The 16,685-nt window shown below is 43.3% G+C and overlaps 1 protein-coding gene across 10 annotated transcripts in view; it reads left to right on the forward strand.

Moving 5' to 3' along the window:
• KIF1B (kinesin family member 1B) overlaps positions 1 to 15,484 on the forward strand; it is a 147,364-nt gene extending 131,880 nt beyond the window's left edge. For all 10 annotated transcript variants that reach the window (XM_079142610.1, XM_079142611.1, XM_079142617.1 and 7 more), the window contains 11 exons: positions 1,177 to 1,291; positions 1,997 to 2,130; positions 2,797 to 2,858; positions 5,212 to 5,357; positions 5,509 to 5,748; positions 8,222 to 8,293; positions 9,504 to 9,625; positions 10,749 to 10,898; positions 11,520 to 11,712; positions 11,927 to 12,045; positions 12,476 to 15,484. In XM_079142610.1, the coding sequence (XP_078998736.1) occupies positions 1,177 to 1,291; positions 1,997 to 2,130; positions 2,797 to 2,858; positions 5,212 to 5,357; positions 5,509 to 5,748; positions 8,222 to 8,293; positions 9,504 to 9,625; positions 10,749 to 10,898; positions 11,520 to 11,712; positions 11,927 to 12,045; positions 12,476 to 12,518 (1,396 nt within the window). In that variant the 3' untranslated portion in view covers positions 12,519 to 15,484. The remainder of the gene's footprint in view (positions 1 to 1,176; positions 1,292 to 1,996; positions 2,131 to 2,796; positions 2,859 to 5,211; positions 5,358 to 5,508; positions 5,749 to 8,221; positions 8,294 to 9,503; positions 9,626 to 10,748; positions 10,899 to 11,519; positions 11,713 to 11,926; positions 12,046 to 12,475) is intronic.
• Positions 15,485 to 16,685: the final 1,201 nt, after the last annotated feature.

Here is a 16,685-nt window from a genome sequence, read left to right on the forward strand (position 1 = left end):
CACGCTGTCTCAAAATAAAAAATAAAAAGGACTGAACTTGTGTCTAAGTGGGTAAGCACCCCCGGATTAAATCTCTAATACCAAAAAAAAAATGAACTTTTTAAAAAGTAATAAATGGTAACAGCTGATTTTTATGTTTAAAAAAAAAAAAAAAAAAAAAACTTTTTTTTTTTTTTTTTTTTTTGTGAGGGAGTGGTACCAGGGATTGAACTCAGGAGCACTCAATCACTGAGCCACATCCCCAGTCCTATTTTGTATTTTATTTGGAAACAAGGTCTCACTGAGTTGCTTAGTGCCTCACTTTTGCTGAGGCTGGCTTTGAACTCACAATCCTCCTGCCTCAGCCTCATGAGCTGCTGAGATTACAGATGTGCACCACTGTGTCCGGATTTTTTAAAAAATCATCTTTTACTGAAATATCAACTCTTTTATTTATAAAAAGGCTCTCCATAGTTAAAATTCTTTCACCTGTTCCTACCAGCAAGCCTCCCAGATGTATGTATGTTTGTTTGTTTGTTTGTTTGTTTGTTTGTTTTTTGGTACCAGAGATTGAACCCAGGGGCACTTAACCACTGAGCACATCTCCAGCCATTTTTTTTTTAAATGTTTTATTTAGAGACGGGTTCTCATTGCGTTGCTTAGGACCTCACTAACTGCTGAGATTGGCTTTGAACTCACGATCCTCCTGCCTCAGCCTCCTGAGCTGTTGCTAGGATTACAGGCCTACACCACCGCACCTGGCTCCCAGATGTATTATGTTTCTGAGGCTCAGCAGAACTGAACTACAGAGATTAGATCTGGTGATATGAAGACTAAAGCTTACAAATTTCTGGATATTTTATTCCTGCTCTCATCATTGAGTGACAGGGAAGCTTACTTAGTTTTTCTAGGATTCTAGACATACTCACTTTTCCTTCTCATCTTAATCTCTTTAGTTGCTCACACAATTGTTATGTTCATAGACAGAAGCTTGTTCCAAAAGAAAAACAGTGTGAGCACTGCTAAGTGTCCCTTCATGATGGGTAGGGCAAGAGAATAGGGATCTACTTTTTCCTCCTAGGAGACGGTGGGTAATAAATGGTGTAGGATTCCTTAGGATCACTGACAGAATCGGTACCTGGACTAAGGTATCAGCAGCTGCTTTTGGCTGATGCCCTCATGTCTTTTTGACCTCAGGACCTTCTACCGTTTTGAGGCAGTATGGGACAGCTCCCTACATAACTCCCTTCTTCTGAACCGAGTGACACCCTATGGAGAAAAGATCTACATGACTTTGTCAGCCTACCTAGAGGTGAGGAGACTCAGAACTTCACGGATTGTGAGTAGCCAGCCCAGGACACTGGGAAAGTTAAAGAGGAATCAGGGAAGATTGACTTACTTCATCCTTCTTTCTTTCTTCAACTTAATTATACTTTGCTGACTATTATATTAGCTTGTGTTCCTGTGCTTTATTTAGTCAAAAGACTCCAACTTTTATGATGACTTAAGCTTTAGTAACCCAGTCACCATTCTTTTAAAGAATGTATGACTTTAAGAAAGTAGTACGGGCTGGGGAGATAGCTCAGCTGGTAGAGTGCTTGCCTTGCAAGCACAAGGCCCTGAGTTCGATCCCCAGTACCACAAAAAAAAAAAAAAAAAAGAAAGAAAGTAGTACCTCTTGTTTTCATGGTTGTGGCAGAGCTTAGGAGTGGTTTAATAGTTCAGACCCTGGAAACACCTTGAGTTCAAATCCCTGTGTTTTGAAAAATCTCTATGCCTCAATTTCTTTGAACAATGGTAATAACAGCATTTAATCTCAGAGGAAAAAAAATGTGTCTATTATGAATACCACCTACCTTCCACATATTATATGTTCAGTTTCTGTTGAAACAACTAGTGGATCTGAAACCTTTCTATCCCTACCTCTGGCACCAGCTTTCCAAATATGCTGCTGCACAACCTCTGGTCACAGGTACTCTGCTGCACTTAAACAGCACCTGCTCTTGTCTGCTTCCAGTTGGATCATTGCATCCAGCCAGCTGTCGTCACCAAGGATGTGTGCATGGTCTTCTATTCCCGAGATGCCAAGATCTCGCCTCCACGCTCTCTGCGCAGCCTTTTTGGCAGTGGCTACTCAAAGTCACCAGACTCGTAAGTTTTTGAGATGAGTTTACCTTGCAGTTCCTTCGACCAGTACAACAGAACCAGCAGTCTTTAGGCGTCCCCACCTTGCTGTTTCGTGGTTAGTTTGCAAATTATAAACCATCTGAGTAACTGAGGTGGAATGCAGTGACGTGCATCTAGCATTTAATAAAATGTTGCTGGATGAACAAGCTAATGAAGAAAGGAGGAATATTACATCGTGAACACTTCCCAAACAGCTTTGTAGGTACCAAAGGGCACTATTAGTCTTTCTAACAGATTAAATTAGGATTTTTTTTTCTTTTTAATATTATGCATATTTAAGGTATGCCTCTTCCCACTCAGAATCCCCAGAATACGTTGCTTATCATTTTATTCCAGTCACACCTTTTCCCTTTCATCTATTCTCTTTTATGGTAACAAAATGCAAATTTTTAGTTTTCATATCATGCTATTGATGTAGATGTCAAATGATTGAGATGAAAACAGGTTCCTCCGAGGAAAAGATACACTACTTTAGTTCAAAATAGGAAAAGAACAGTGACCGATAAGAAAAATCTGTAGTTATATTTGAGATGGGTTACAGTCCCTACAGATGAATTTAAGTAGATGGAATTGAGATTAACCTATTTTTGTCTATAAGAAATGAAGCAGTTTTACTTTATTTTCAAATAGCAATCGCGTCACTGGGATTTATGAACTCAGCTTATGCAAAATGGCAGACACAGGCAGTCCAGGTAAGCTCCCATGAATTGTGGAGGTGATAATTAATCTTGATATGTTGCAATTCTTGATATTACAGAAATTCGCAGGGCCTGGTGGTGCACACCTGTAATCCCAGGGGCTTCGGATGCTGAGGCAGGAGAATCTTGAGTTCAAAGCCAGTCTCAGAAACTTAGCAAGGCCCTAAGGAACTCAGTGAGACTCTGTCTCTAAATAAAATACAAAAAAGGACCGGGGATGTGGCTCAGTGGTTAAGAGCCCCTGGGTTCAATCCCTGGTCCAAAAAGAAAAGAAAAGAACAGGATTTTTTTTTTTTTTTTTTTTTTTTTTTTGGAGCTATCTATGTAGATAGATTAAAAAATTTTTAGAAACCATGTATATTTTACAAACCAGCTTTAGTGATGGTGGTAAGAGTTAGCTTTTTTCAGAATTACAACATTGTTTGGTTTATGATATGTAAAATAGTTTCAAAAATTATATCAAAATATTGCTAGGCCATGAAATATAAGACTTTTGAGTGAATTAGAATGAATTTGGCTTGGAAAATCATAACCCCTTTCCCCACCACTTTAGCCCAAAGATGACTTGGCATTATAACATTAATGAGCAGCAGCAGCAACTTCACCTTGGAAATTGTCAGAAATCCACATTCTGGGCTGGGGTTGTACTCAATGGTAGTATGCTTGCCTAGTATGTGTAAGACCCTGGATACAAAAGAAAAAAATTCAAATTCTTAAGAATCTAACCCTGACCTAGTACATCAGAAACTAGAGGGGAGGATGCCCATACTCTCCCTTTCGTATCTAACTCACTCCCAAGATAACAGTATTAAGCTGTAATCACCTCTTAAAAAGGTCTCACCTCTTAATACTGTCACAAAGGCAATTAAATTTCAACATGAGTTTTGTGGGAGTTTTTTTGGTACTGGGATTTAACCCAGGGCCTTTTGTCATTGAGCTATATCCTCAGTCTTTTTTTTTTTTTTTTTTTTTTTTTTTTTGAGACAGGGTCTCGTTAAGTGGCTTAGGGCCTTGCCAAGTTGCTGAGGCTGGCCTCTAACTTGCAGTTACCCTGTCCCAGCCTCCTGAGTTGCTGAGATTAAAGGCATACACCACCAAACCTGGCTCAACATGAGTTTTAAAAGAATCGTTCAAACCATAAGCACAGGGGTGTCTTTTTATTGTCTGTGGTGCTGGGGATTGAAACCAGGCTTCACACATGCTAGCAGTCACTCTACTACTGAGCTACACCCCAGCCCTTGCACAGATTTTTAAAAAATATTTGACTAATGTGGATTTGAGTTATTTTATTATATTTTTTTGTGGTGCTGGAGATCAAACGCAGGACCTGCCTTGCCCATGCTAATCAAGTGCTCTACCACTGAGCTATACTCCTATCCTAGCAGTGTGAGTCATTTTAGAGAATATACATGAAAAAGAAGTCAGGGCCCTCAGGAAAGATTTAGATAAAGAAGACTTTGGCTGTGAATCTAAGTCCCAGTCACAGTTAACAATAGTATCCAGATAATTCCTTGAAGAATTTTTTAAATTAACATAAGTTCATATATTTCCTTTGTAAAACTGATGTATCATTTATGAAAAATAAATGGGAAACCAGGCATGGTGATGCACACCTATAATTCCAGGTACTCAGGAGTCTGAGGCAGGAGGATTGCAAATTCAAGGCTAGCCTGTCTCAAAATAAAAAATAAAAGGGACTGGGTGTGTAACTCAGTGATAGAGTACTTGTATGCATGAGGCCCTGGGTTCAATCTCCAGTATTGAAATAAATAGATAGATAGAGATAGGGAGGGAGAGAAAGAGATAGGAAATAATGGGGACTAATACCATCTGTAATCTACCATTGAGCTACTAAATGTGTGTGCGCAGTCCCTTCCCACTTTTTTTTTTGGATATGGATATATTTTTATGCATTTGGAATCATAGTGTACAGATATTTAGTATCTTTGACTTTTCACCTAATAACTTGAGCATTTTTTCAAGTTGCATTTCAGTCTTCATAATTATCAAAGAATATAAAACTCAGTTAAAAAGTTCAGAAGGGATGAGGGTATAGCTTAGTGGTAGAATGCTTGGCTGGCATGCCTAACACCACCAAAAAAAAAAAAAAAAAATTTTTTTTTTCAGAGAGTTTCTTTGAGAGAAAGGTGTAAATTTTTATAAATAAAATTTTATGGATCTTGAAATCACTGTTAGTTTGCTGTGATAATGATTAGTAATTCACATGTATGAGGCCCTGGATAGGATTTACAGCACTACCCAATAAAAAGAATTAACAACTCATTTTAACCTAAAGTTGGAATTGAATTTTTCTCTGGGAAGAAAAAAAATGTTCACTCTGTCTTAGGCATGCAGAGGAGGAGGAGAAAAGTCCTGGATACCTCAGTGGCATACGTGCGGGGAGAAGAGAACCTAGCAGGTTGGCGGCCACGTGGAGACAGCCTCATACTGGAGCATCAGTGGGAGCTGGAGAAGCTAGAGCTGCTACATGAGGTACCTGCTGCAGAATGCCCCCGTCCCAGCCTTAACCTCTGCCTTCTCCATGTGCTCATTCAGTTTTCTGTGATGATGTACCATCATATTTTGCTTATTAAGACCCTAATGAGCCTTGTGTTTGCTGAGGCAATAGCGTTGATCTTTTTAGGTGGAGAAAACCCGCCACTTCCTCCTGCTGCGTGAGAGACTTGGTGACAGCATCCCCAAATCCATGAGCGACTCATTGTCCCCCAGCCTCAGCAGTGGGACCCTCAGCACTTCCACCAGCATCTCATCTCAGATCTCAACCACCACCTTTGAAAGTGCCATCACACCTAGCGAGAGCAGTGGCTACGACTCAGCAGACATCGAAAGCCTGGTGGATCGAGAGAAAGAGCTGGCGACCAAGGTGAGAGCTCCTTCCCAGGCTGAACGTTCCTACCTCCAGGCTCTGAACTTATCTTGCGATTTGTTCATTTTCGCCACTTTCTTTGCAAGACACTGGTTCAAGGCCTGTGCTTACACTGTGAATGCACAAGTAAATAAGACTCGATTCCTGCTTTATGCTTAGGATTACAACAGAGGCATGTTTCTCTTAGGGGGAGGCTTATAAGGACTTAGAGGAAGGAGAACCAGCTGCCTCTTCTATGATCAGGAAGGGAGATCATATTCAAGAGGAGTCCATATTCAAGAGGCACAGGAGATAGGCCAGAGCACTGTGTGGGGCACAAAAGTTTCTAGTGGATCCTGGGAGTCGTGTTGGCATTCTTTCCCCCAATGCTGGGAATCAAACCCAGAGTCTCATGCATGCTAAACGTGTATATCCCTGAGCTACATCCTTAGCCCTACATGGAAATATTTTAAACATTATTTTTTGAGAAAGATTTCTCTGGCAGCAATAAAGAGAATGGATTAGTAGTGAAGAGAATCACTGAGGAAAGGAGACCCCTTTCATACAGTAATCCAGTAAGAAATGATGAAATCGGTTTTTGTGGGGGCTCAGTGCTAAGGATCTAACCAGAGCCTGTGCATGCTGGGCAAGCACTCTAACACTCAGCAACATCCCCAGACCCATCTCGAAATGTTTCTTTTGGCAAGGATCAGGGGTTACTGGGAGTTGAACCCACAGGTACTTTACCACTGAGCCATATCCCCAGCCCTTTTTATTTATTTTTTGTTTTGAGCAGTCTCAATTGCTGCGGTTGGCCTCAAGCTTGGGATTTTCCTGCCTCAGCCTCCCGAATTGGTGGGATTACAGGCATGAGCCATTGTGCCTGACATGTTGAAGCCTTTTTAGTAAGGATGAAGAGGAAGGGGAATCTGCAGAAAATGGTGGGAAAAAAGAGGGTTATTGAAGATGACTCCCAGGTGTATAGTTGCTAGGCAACTAACTGAAAACAAAATATGAAGTGAGAGGGCTTTTGTATTTGTTTTCATAACCTAATAGTTTCCTAGTTTGTTTAGGAAAACTTGTCCATCCAGAAGTCTCCATGTATTGAGAATTAAAGGGTACTATTATATTCTTTTTTTAAAAAACAATACCTTTATTTCATTTTATTTTAGCTTTATGTTGTGCTGGGGATCGAACCCAGTGCTGCATGCGTGCTAGGCAAGCACTGCCACTGAGCTACAACTCAGCCCTACTATTACATTCTTAAGCATTTCCATACTATGGTGTTTTCAGTAATCCACTTTTTTTTTTTTTTTTTTTTGGTACTAAAGATTGAACTCTTGCCAGGCATTGGTGGCACATGCCTGTAATCCCAGCAATTTGGGAGGCTGGGACAGGAGGATCACAAGTTCAAAACCGTCTCAGCAAAAACAAGGCACTAAGCAACTCAGTGAGACCCTGTTTCTATAAAATACAAAATAGGGCTGGGGATGTGGCTCAGTGGTCAAGTGCCTTGGAATTTAGTCCCCGGTAACCAAACAGAAAAAATTGAACCGGGGCTCTTAACCACTGAGTTCCATCCCCCACCCTTTTTATTTTTTATTTTGAGATGTGTGTTGCTAAGTTGTTTAAGGCCTTGCTAAGTTGCTAAGACTGGCCTTGAACTTTTTTTTTTTTTTTTAAATACCTTTATTTTGTTTTTTTATGTGATGCTGAGGATCGAACCCAGGACCTCATGGGTGCTAGGTACATGCTAGGCAAATGATCCTGCTGCCTCAGTCTCCCAAACTGGGATTACAAGCACATACCACCATGCCTGACAATAATTCACTTTTGTGATGTTGAGAATGCCTATTTTTTTAGGCATTTGGGATTGAACCCAGGGGCTTTTTGTCACAGAGCCATGTTCCCAGCACTTATTCTTTTTTATTTTTGAGACAGGCTCTTGCTGAACTACTCAGGTTGGCCTTGAACTTGGGAATCCTCCTGCCTTAGCCTCCCAAATAACTGGGATTACAAATGTATGCCGCATATCCTGCTGAGAATGACCTTTTTAAATTCATTTATTTTTTATTATTATTATTATTATATTTATTTTGGTACTGGGGATTGAACCCATAGTTGTTCAACCACTGAGTCACATACCCAACCTTTTTTTGTTTTGAGACAGGATCTCACTAAATTGCTTAGGGCCTCGCTAAATCGGTGAAGCTGGCCTCCAACTTGAAATCATCCTGCCTCAGCCTCCTGAGTTGCTTGGATTATAGGCATGTGTCACCATGCCCAACTAAATCTATTTATCTTATCATTTTTATTATACATATACTGGACTTCCCTTGCCATGTACTTAATTTCCAAGGCTGCTTAGGTAACATCTGAGGTCCAGCATGAGTTTTAGGCATGTCAGTTCCCCTCCTACCTTGCATCCCAGGGCTTTGTTTAGCCATTGAAGTCTAAAAGTTCAAATTAACTTTCTCTTTCTCTTTTTCAGTGCCTGCAGCTTCTCACCCACACTTTCAATCGAGAATTCAACCAAGTTCATGGCAGCATCAGTGATTGTAAGGTGAGAGGTTGAAGCCATCGTTGTTAGCCAGTGTGCTGGTGACCAGTTTCTCTTTAGCATCCCAGATTTTCTATCCCCAGCTTTTGCTGCTTTTGGATGGCTTGATATGTGAGCATAGAATTATGTTTTGAAAGTGTATCTGATTTTTCAGAGTCAGAACACTGACTTCTGAAGATAACAGTCTGTGTGTCTTTTAGAGTGATTATCAGAGGAAAGACATTTGGGGCTTCTCTCTGAATCCCTTGGAGAAGAATGTTCTGGGGAGAAGTGGTATGTTTGTATATGACAGGGCACAAGAAAGTCTTAAGGCTTTTTCTTGATGGCATAAAACCCATTGCCTTCAGCAAAGAGTGAGGAGAACAGTTCAAAGAGCTATGTCATTCTCTGTCTTCATCAGTGTGACCCTTTGCTGTTCCTTAAACACTCCCAGCTCATTTCTGCTTGGAGTCTTTGTACACTCACCACTCCTTTGCCTGAAATAGCCTTCTTCTAGATGTTCCCATGCTTGGCTTCTTCCATTATTCTGCTCCAAGATTGCCTGTGTGGACTGGGCCTCCTTAACTGCCCTGTCACAAGCTACAGCCCCCTGGAATTTTCCACACCACACTGTGTTATTTTTCACTATAGTGCTTACTACTTTGACACCTTTTTTTTCCCTTTTTGCAGTACTGGGGATTGAACCCAGGGGTGCTGTACCACTGAGTTACATCTCTAGCCCATTTATTTTTTATTTTGAGAACAGGTTCTTGCTAAATTGCTTAGGGCTTCACAAGGTTGCTAAGGCTGGCTTTGAACTCGGGATCCTCCTGCTTCTGCCTCCTGAGTAGCTGGGATTACAGGTGTGCACCACTGCCCGACCTGTGGGCTTATTTTCTTGAGTGACCTTCTGAAGCAGATTTATGAAAGGAAGTCACTGGTTGTCAAAGCCTATGGCAGAGGCAGCTTTTTAAATTTTATTTATCTATTTATAATTTATTGTGGTACTGGGAATTAAACCCAAAGTGCCCTGCCACTAAGCTACGTTCCCGGCCCTCTCTGATTTTGATCTTAAGGCAAGGTCTTGCTAAGTTACTGAGTCTGACCTTCAACTTGCAATCCTCCTACCTCAGCTTTCCGAGTTGCTAGGATGGCCAGTGTGCACCACTGCGCCTGGCAAGAAGAAGCTTTTTGCTGCTGAATCTCACTGGCTGTTTATTGTCTTTGCTTCCAGTTGTCAGATCTCTCTCCAGTCGGACGGGATCCCTCCGTGTCCAGTTTCAGCAGTGCCACCCTCACTCCCTCCTCTACCTGCCCCTCTCTGGTAGACTCTAGGAGCAACTCTGCAGACCAGAAGTAAGTGCCCAGAGTTCATAGAGAAGTCAGACTGGGAACCAGCGAAAACGCCAGCCTTCCTTTAGCTCTGTTCCCAGCGAGGGCAGCACTGTCCCCATGGCAGTGTTCAGAAATGTGCTGGAGCCTTTTCTCATGAATGATGCTAAATTTAGGATGCTGTCAACTATAAGATTATTTTATGCACCAGTAAGAAAAAAGAAATAACTCAGTTTAATATGCTGTCACCTGTTCAGAGGCACCAAAATTTAAGAAGTGGTAGTGTTTTAAAAAAAAAATGTTTCTTAGAATGAGTGAGATACCATCTTAGGCTAAGCTGCTCTATGAAGACACAAACCACACAGAACCCAGAGTGTCTTTCTTAGTGACAGTGCTAAGAACTGATCCAGCTTGTTGTTGCAACTCTGCTTGCGTAGCCATTAGGTACCCAGGTCCTTCCTTTTTTTTTTTTTTTTTTAAGTTTTTAGTTAGATGGACATGATTTTTATTAGATATTTTTAGTAGATGGACATGATATCTTTTTTAATTTATTTTTATGTGGTACTGAGACTCAAACCCAGTGCCTTTCATATGCTAGGCTCTACCACTGAGCCACAGTCACAGCCCCCCTACCCCGCAACCCCAGAGTTTCTGATGCTGGAGGTCTCTGTTACAGTCTTGAGAATTTGAATCTGACAATTTCCCAGGTGAAGCTATTGCTGTTAGTCAGGGATCACCTTTTTTCCTCTGTGTTGGGGACAGAACCCAGGACCTCACGCATGCTAGGCAAGCACTGGGACCACATTTTGAAAACCACTCCAGGTTTGGCTGCACAACTAAAAAGAAACATAAGGGAATAGAGTTCACATTCAGGAACTTGTGTTCAGAGGGCCTTGAGTAGAAGATTACTGAACCTCAGCGATCATCAGTGTCCTCTTGCAACTCCAGGAGGACACCAGTAGAATTCAGTATTAACTTTCTGATCCTAGCTTTTCTACTCAGCTGAGTTCTCTGAAACTGACATTTGCAACTGGTGCTCTGGGAGAGGAACCATACCCTCCCTCCTGGAGAGGTGACTTTTCCCAAGATACTTTGACCTTACTGAAACTCTCATTACCCTTTTGTTTTTAACCTCTCTCTTTTAAAGGACCCCAGAAGCCAATTCCCGAGCCTCTAGTCCCTGCCCAGAATTCGAACAGTTTCAGATTGTTCCAGCTGTGGAAACACCCTATCTGGCCAGAGCAGGAAAAAATGAATTTCTCAATCTTGTTCCAGATATTGAAGAAATTAGACCAGGGTAAGTACTATATGCCCCAGGGATACCAGATATAAAAAAAATCAGCAAGAATTTACTTCCACCCCATGTGTGTGAACCTGTTCTCATCTAGTGCACTTTGAATCTGGGGTGGGGGTCTGTACTGGGTTTCTGCCCCAGTTGTACTTCGTCAGGAATCTGCACCTGACTCAGCTTGGTGTTGGGGCACTTTTTGCTCTTTTGCTGTATTGCTTTGGCAGAAAAGAATCTAGGACAAATAGACCATTGATGGTACTCAGCTCATGATTGTCTTCCTTCCCTTCCTTCCTTCCTTCCTTTCTCCCTTCCTCCCTCCCTCCCTCCCTCCCTTCCTCCCTTCCTTCCTCCCTTCCTTCCTTCTTTCTTTCTTTTGTTCCTTCCTTGTACTGGGGTACTGAACCCAGGGCATTTAACCACTGAGCCACATCCCCAGCCCTTTTATTTTTATTTTGAGACAGGGTCTCTAAGTTGCTTAGGGTCTGCTAAGTTGCTGAGGCTGGCCTTGAACTTGCAATCTCCTGCCTCAGCCTCCCAGTGACTACAATTACAGGCATGCATCATTGTGTTCAGCATATGATCATTTTCTTTTTGTGAGAAACTAACTTTTTTGTACTATCCTTTTAGCTCAGTGGTCTCTAAGAAAGGATATCTGCATTTCAAAGAGCCACTTTCCAGCAACTGGGCTAAACATTTTGTCGTGGTCCGCCGCCCTTATGTCTTCATCTATAACAGTGACAAGGACCCTGTGGAGCGTGGCATCATTAACCTTTCCACAGCACAGGTGGAATACAGCGAGGACCAGCAGGCCATGTTGAAGGTCAGTCCTGCCCTGCCCTGACGCTTTCACTGCCACGTGTGCCTTCCCTTTTGAGTTCAGGGTTCTGTCGTGTGGCATGGATCCTCCTGTAGACTTGAACTCCTTGAACTTTTAGCCTGAAGCTCTGTATACCCTGTGAACCAGCAGATGTGGCAGGACGGTCCCCATTGCTCGTCCCATGCAGCAGCCTCTCCTCTACCTCTGTCTCTTCCAGACACCTCACACCTTTGCTGTGTGCACCAAGCACCGTGGGGTCCTTCTGCAGGCTCTCAATGACAAAGACATGAATGACTGGTTATATGCCTTCAACCCACTCCTTGCTGGCACGATAAGGTAAGGAGTTGTTCTGTTGGCCTTCTCCCTTGGGCTTTGGGCTTCAGAGATGTCAACATAAATAGGAGAGGTGGAGATGGAGGAGGGCAGGACTCTGGTGAGCTGCAGGGTGATGATGAGGCTCTGCTCCTCATGGTACCTCCTTGTATCCTGGTCACCGAGGGGACTCGGGTCACACATGCACCTGTTGACCTCCTTTGTTTTTTTTTGTTCACGGAAGGGTCTGCAGGTGGGGCCCGGGGCACCAAGTAAAGGGAAGATTGTAAGGACCTTAGTGTCTCCCACTGTTCAGCCCTGTGATTCAGCCACAGGGTCCCCAGAGTGGGGAGGACTTCAACCTAGAAGAGCTGGACCTGCAGAGGAAAAAGACCTGTGAGGTGAGGAACACCTGGATCCAGTTTCCTGATCACGCTTCCTGTTCGTCCCACAGGTCTAAACTCTCACGCAGATGCCCCAGCCAGCCGAAGTACTAAGCGACTGCTGAGCTGCACTCGTCTTCGAGAGATAAAGGAAGTGTTACCTCTCATTCTCTTTGTGATTCTTGACGGTTGCTCCTGTATGTAACCCTGTGGTTAATTAACTACTCTTCCCTCCTCGTCCAGCACTTTTTCTAGTTCTCCTGTTGCCCATCTTCATGGCTCTGTATTATTTCCTTTTTTCTTGTGCTAAGAATTTTTTAGTAGCATGTGGCCTAACGAAAGGAAAAAAGATGTAAAAACAGCAGTGCGCACACACATACACACACACCTGAGGGAATCCAGGGAGTCTCCAAGTTATTTTTTTGGTGTACTTTGGCTTCCTTTTGTATGATAGGGCCCATCGTGATCACCACTGAGATCTCACTGTTGGTTTGGATAATACCTCTGACTGTTTTTCAAGGTTACTTTTTTTTTCTCTGTGATACCGTTTAAATTTTTCTTGGGTGGCTTAGAGACTAAGGGAGGAAAGCATCTGGCCTTGTTAGACCCTGAGAAAAAAATTTACCTTTCCCCCCCCTTCTGTCTCTTTCTGTGGCTAATGCCTGCATTTCCATTCAGGGAAGAAGTTGTAGTGGGCTCAAAAATGGGACAGTTAAGATTCTGAGTCAAGTCGGGGGCTTACTCAGTATGGTTACAGAATTTTGTGGAGTGGGAAATGCACGAGGGGCCTTTTCAGTCGACTGGGGGAGTGGTTGCTTTTGGCCTTGTGAGAAGGGACAGGTCAGGGATGCAGGGAGTTTCACAAGACACAGGACCTGGCAGCAGGCTGTGAAGGCAGCAGTCAGAAGGAGCCTTGTGAACTGCTCTTCCCCCCGGGGAGGGAGGCTCTTGCTCAGGAGTTTCGGGGTTCTGTTGTTGACGTGAAGGGTGGCATATTTGAAATTAGAGCAGTGTCATGCACACATTTCCCACAAGGGGGAACATTTCACTTTCTGGTGACAAACAATGCTGATTAGGGCCTTGATTGTTGTAGCTCCCTTTGATCAAAGAAGTGTAGCTTTCAGTATAAATTTGGAACTCTCCCTGCAAATCCAGGAGCTCATCGCCCTATATCATAAAATAAGCAAACATGGCAGCCTTGGCTTTTCGGATCCCAAGATTAAGACCAACTCCCAATAAAACTAGAAAGACCTAGCAACAAAGAGGAGCATGCAGTGAGCCCTGCCCCGTGGTTTGCTGCTGTACCCTGCTCTGTCTCTCCTCCTTTGTTACTGTCCACTTCATGTAGTGTGGAAATACCACTCAAGGAGAAAGGAGGGCGTTCACTGCCAACAGTCTCCTCTCCTTCTGACAGGCCAGGTCTTCCCATTGCCAGAGACCAGCATGGAAGATAACGCTGCTTCTTTTAGCTGCCAGTAGGTTCTATAGGAATGACTGGGGTTAAAGAAAGCCCCCATGTTTCTTGAAGTGCTTTGCCAGTGATGGGGGTTGCTCCATGCCACCCTTCACTCCTCTACTCACCTCTGCTTCACCATTGCTCAGGCTTCCGGGAAAGCACCTGCTCACGCCACTCTTGACAGGAGTGAGGGCTCTTGGCCACTCACAGGTAGTGGGTGGCTGGATTACTTTCCAGTAGGTCAGAGGCTCTCACATGTCTGCAGAGCAGTAACTAGCGAGGCTTGTCATCCCCTAGACTCCACTTCTGATCTGCAGTCTAGGTCGGGCTCATCTCTGAAGACCAGGTCTCTGGTCTTCACTTAAGATTGCTTTGGAAAGAAGAGGAAAATTGAATCATGGAGAGCTTAATAAAAGAAATGTAGAAGTCGGACTTACCTGAAAAGTGATCAATAAAATCTGTGGTGGATTTTTAAAAACTCTCTCCTTAAAACGTGGGTCGCTAATATTGTTGCCTAAGTGGCATGTGAGGTTTTTAATGTAGTTAGAAGTCTTCATAGTCTACTGGACACACATGCTCTCCTGGTGTACGCTCAATCCAGCAGGCTCTGTCTGTGCTGAGAGACAGCTTTAGGACTGCAGCTGATGGTGATTTCAGGGAAGTGAAGATGAAATTTGAAGGTCACTTATAAAATGAAATCAGTGATGTTGCTGCTGTTGAGTTGGACAGAAGCGTTGTATCTGTGACAGGCGAGGGAAGAAAGCCTGAGGAAGAGCGAAATTGGGGTGCACTGAATGGTGGGGTTTTTTTTGTTTGTTTTTTTGGTCTAACTCAAAACTGGCTTGGAAAGTCTTTGCTTTGGAGGGTCACACATTAGAATGAGCCATACTGGATTGTATTCATCACATGCCCCAAAAAGAAGGCCTCACTGGAAAACCAGATAGCATAGTGGCCACGTCCTGTGAGGGACTTGGACAGGCATGCTTTCCACCATCCCCAGGACCTTCTACCATGGCTGATGGTACACACAACCACTGTGGGTTCCTCTCCTTATCTTGGCACCTATATTGAAATCAGTTGAACAGTTTCAGACTGATGGTCCCATTCCAAACAGGGCTGCCTCTGCGGTGAAGCCTGGGGAGAGGGTTTAGAGAACAGCTGTTTTTGAAGCTATGGTAGCAGGAAACTCAAGAGACCCAACCCAAAGGAAACTACATTTTCGGGTGGCTTATTTATTTATTTTTCTTACTTAAATCATTCATTCAAACAAAAAGGCAAGAAAAAAAACTTCACCACAGAAAAACGTGTGATAGGTAAAACTTACCTCTCTTCCCCATTCTCTGTTATCCTACCAAAGTGAAGTATGGCCTCAACCAGCCCCAAAGCAGCGCTCAGACTGTCCCTATTTCTGTGTGCCAGCCTGGGAGTCAGTCAGCTCTCAGGCCAGGACTGTGGGGGGCCAGCCAGCCCCTGCACACAGTCAGGAGCGCAGGCCAACCTGCTGCTAGTGGCTGGGTGGGCACCTGAACCCCAAACATGGTTAAACAGGAAATTGTTAATGTGAGGGAGAAAGTCTTCCCAGCTAAGAAACCACTATCATTTACCTGCCCCAGCTCAGCTGCTCATTAGAAATGGATGGATTTTTCAGCTTTTTAGGTAAAAGTGTAAATTAGATCATTTTGAAAGGCCTTTTGGGATCTAAAAATGAGGTGACATCTCCTGGCACATATTCCAAAGCAAAGACTTCATTGCCTGCTGCTACTTGTCTAATTTACAGGGATATTTAATTTGTAAGGTATTTGTGTGTTTATGCAGCTATAGTCAGTTGCACGTTGGACTGGAAGAGGAGGATTCTCCTGGGTGCAGCACCTGTGGGAAAGCTTCCTGTGTCCCACTCCAGGGCTGGGCTCTGCTCGGGTTCTCCTGGACGGCATCAGGGGTTGTTTGAATTGGGTCCTTTGTGTTTCCTTTGGGTTTCCATTTCAAAATGTGATTGTTAACTTGCTCTTTAAGAAGAAAAGAATAATTCTGCTGCTGCTTTCAGAAGGTTTGCTGAATGTGTTTGAATAGGACTCTGCACATGTGCACTGCAGCTGTCCACCGAGGTTCATGATTGCCGAGTTCACAAGCCGACGGAGACCATGTGGAGCAGGTCAAAGGTTGTCTGCTGAGAGATTATTTGCTGCTGTTGTTCAAAAGGCCATTTATGAAGTTAGTGTTTGAGCCCTGTAAAATCTTACAAAAGCCCCCAATCATTCAAAAGAAGAAATTAGGCTTTATATTAGACTGAAGTAAAAACACAGCCAGAGGCTGGGCTGGGGCTCAGTGGCAGAGCACTTGCCTCTCATGCATGAGGCCCTGGATTCCATCCCCAGCACCACAAAACAAAAACAAAACACTCACAGCCAGAAGGCTGCTTAGGTGGGAGTGCGCGCCGAGGTTGACCTCTTGCCAGACCCTGGCTGTCGTGTGCGGTGTTCCATGTCTTCCAGTTCATTTTTTTTCATGCTATGTGTTCTGACATCAGTTCACCTGAGGAATCCACCAGCCTTCTTATGTTTAAGGCATTGTCTTAAGACACTGTGGCTCAAAGTACTTGTCTGTTGAGATTGAAGTCTCTTGTCACCATCTTCACACGCTATAACAAAACCCATGAAGCATAAGTGGCCTTTTTGAACCAAGACTTTTGCAAACTGATCTCTCCCCAGTGAAGGAGTTGAGCACATTAGCAACAATGTACATTATTAATTTTGGATTTTCATTTTCATGTTTTATTTTGTAAATATTATCTGATGTTTGGAGCTTGAGTATACAGAATGTAAATA

Source organism: Sciurus vulgaris (genome assembly GCF_902686455.1).
Source record: "Sciurus vulgaris genome assembly, chromosome: 1".
Lineage (NCBI taxonomy): Eukaryota > Metazoa > Chordata > Mammalia > Rodentia > Sciuridae > Sciurus > Sciurus vulgaris.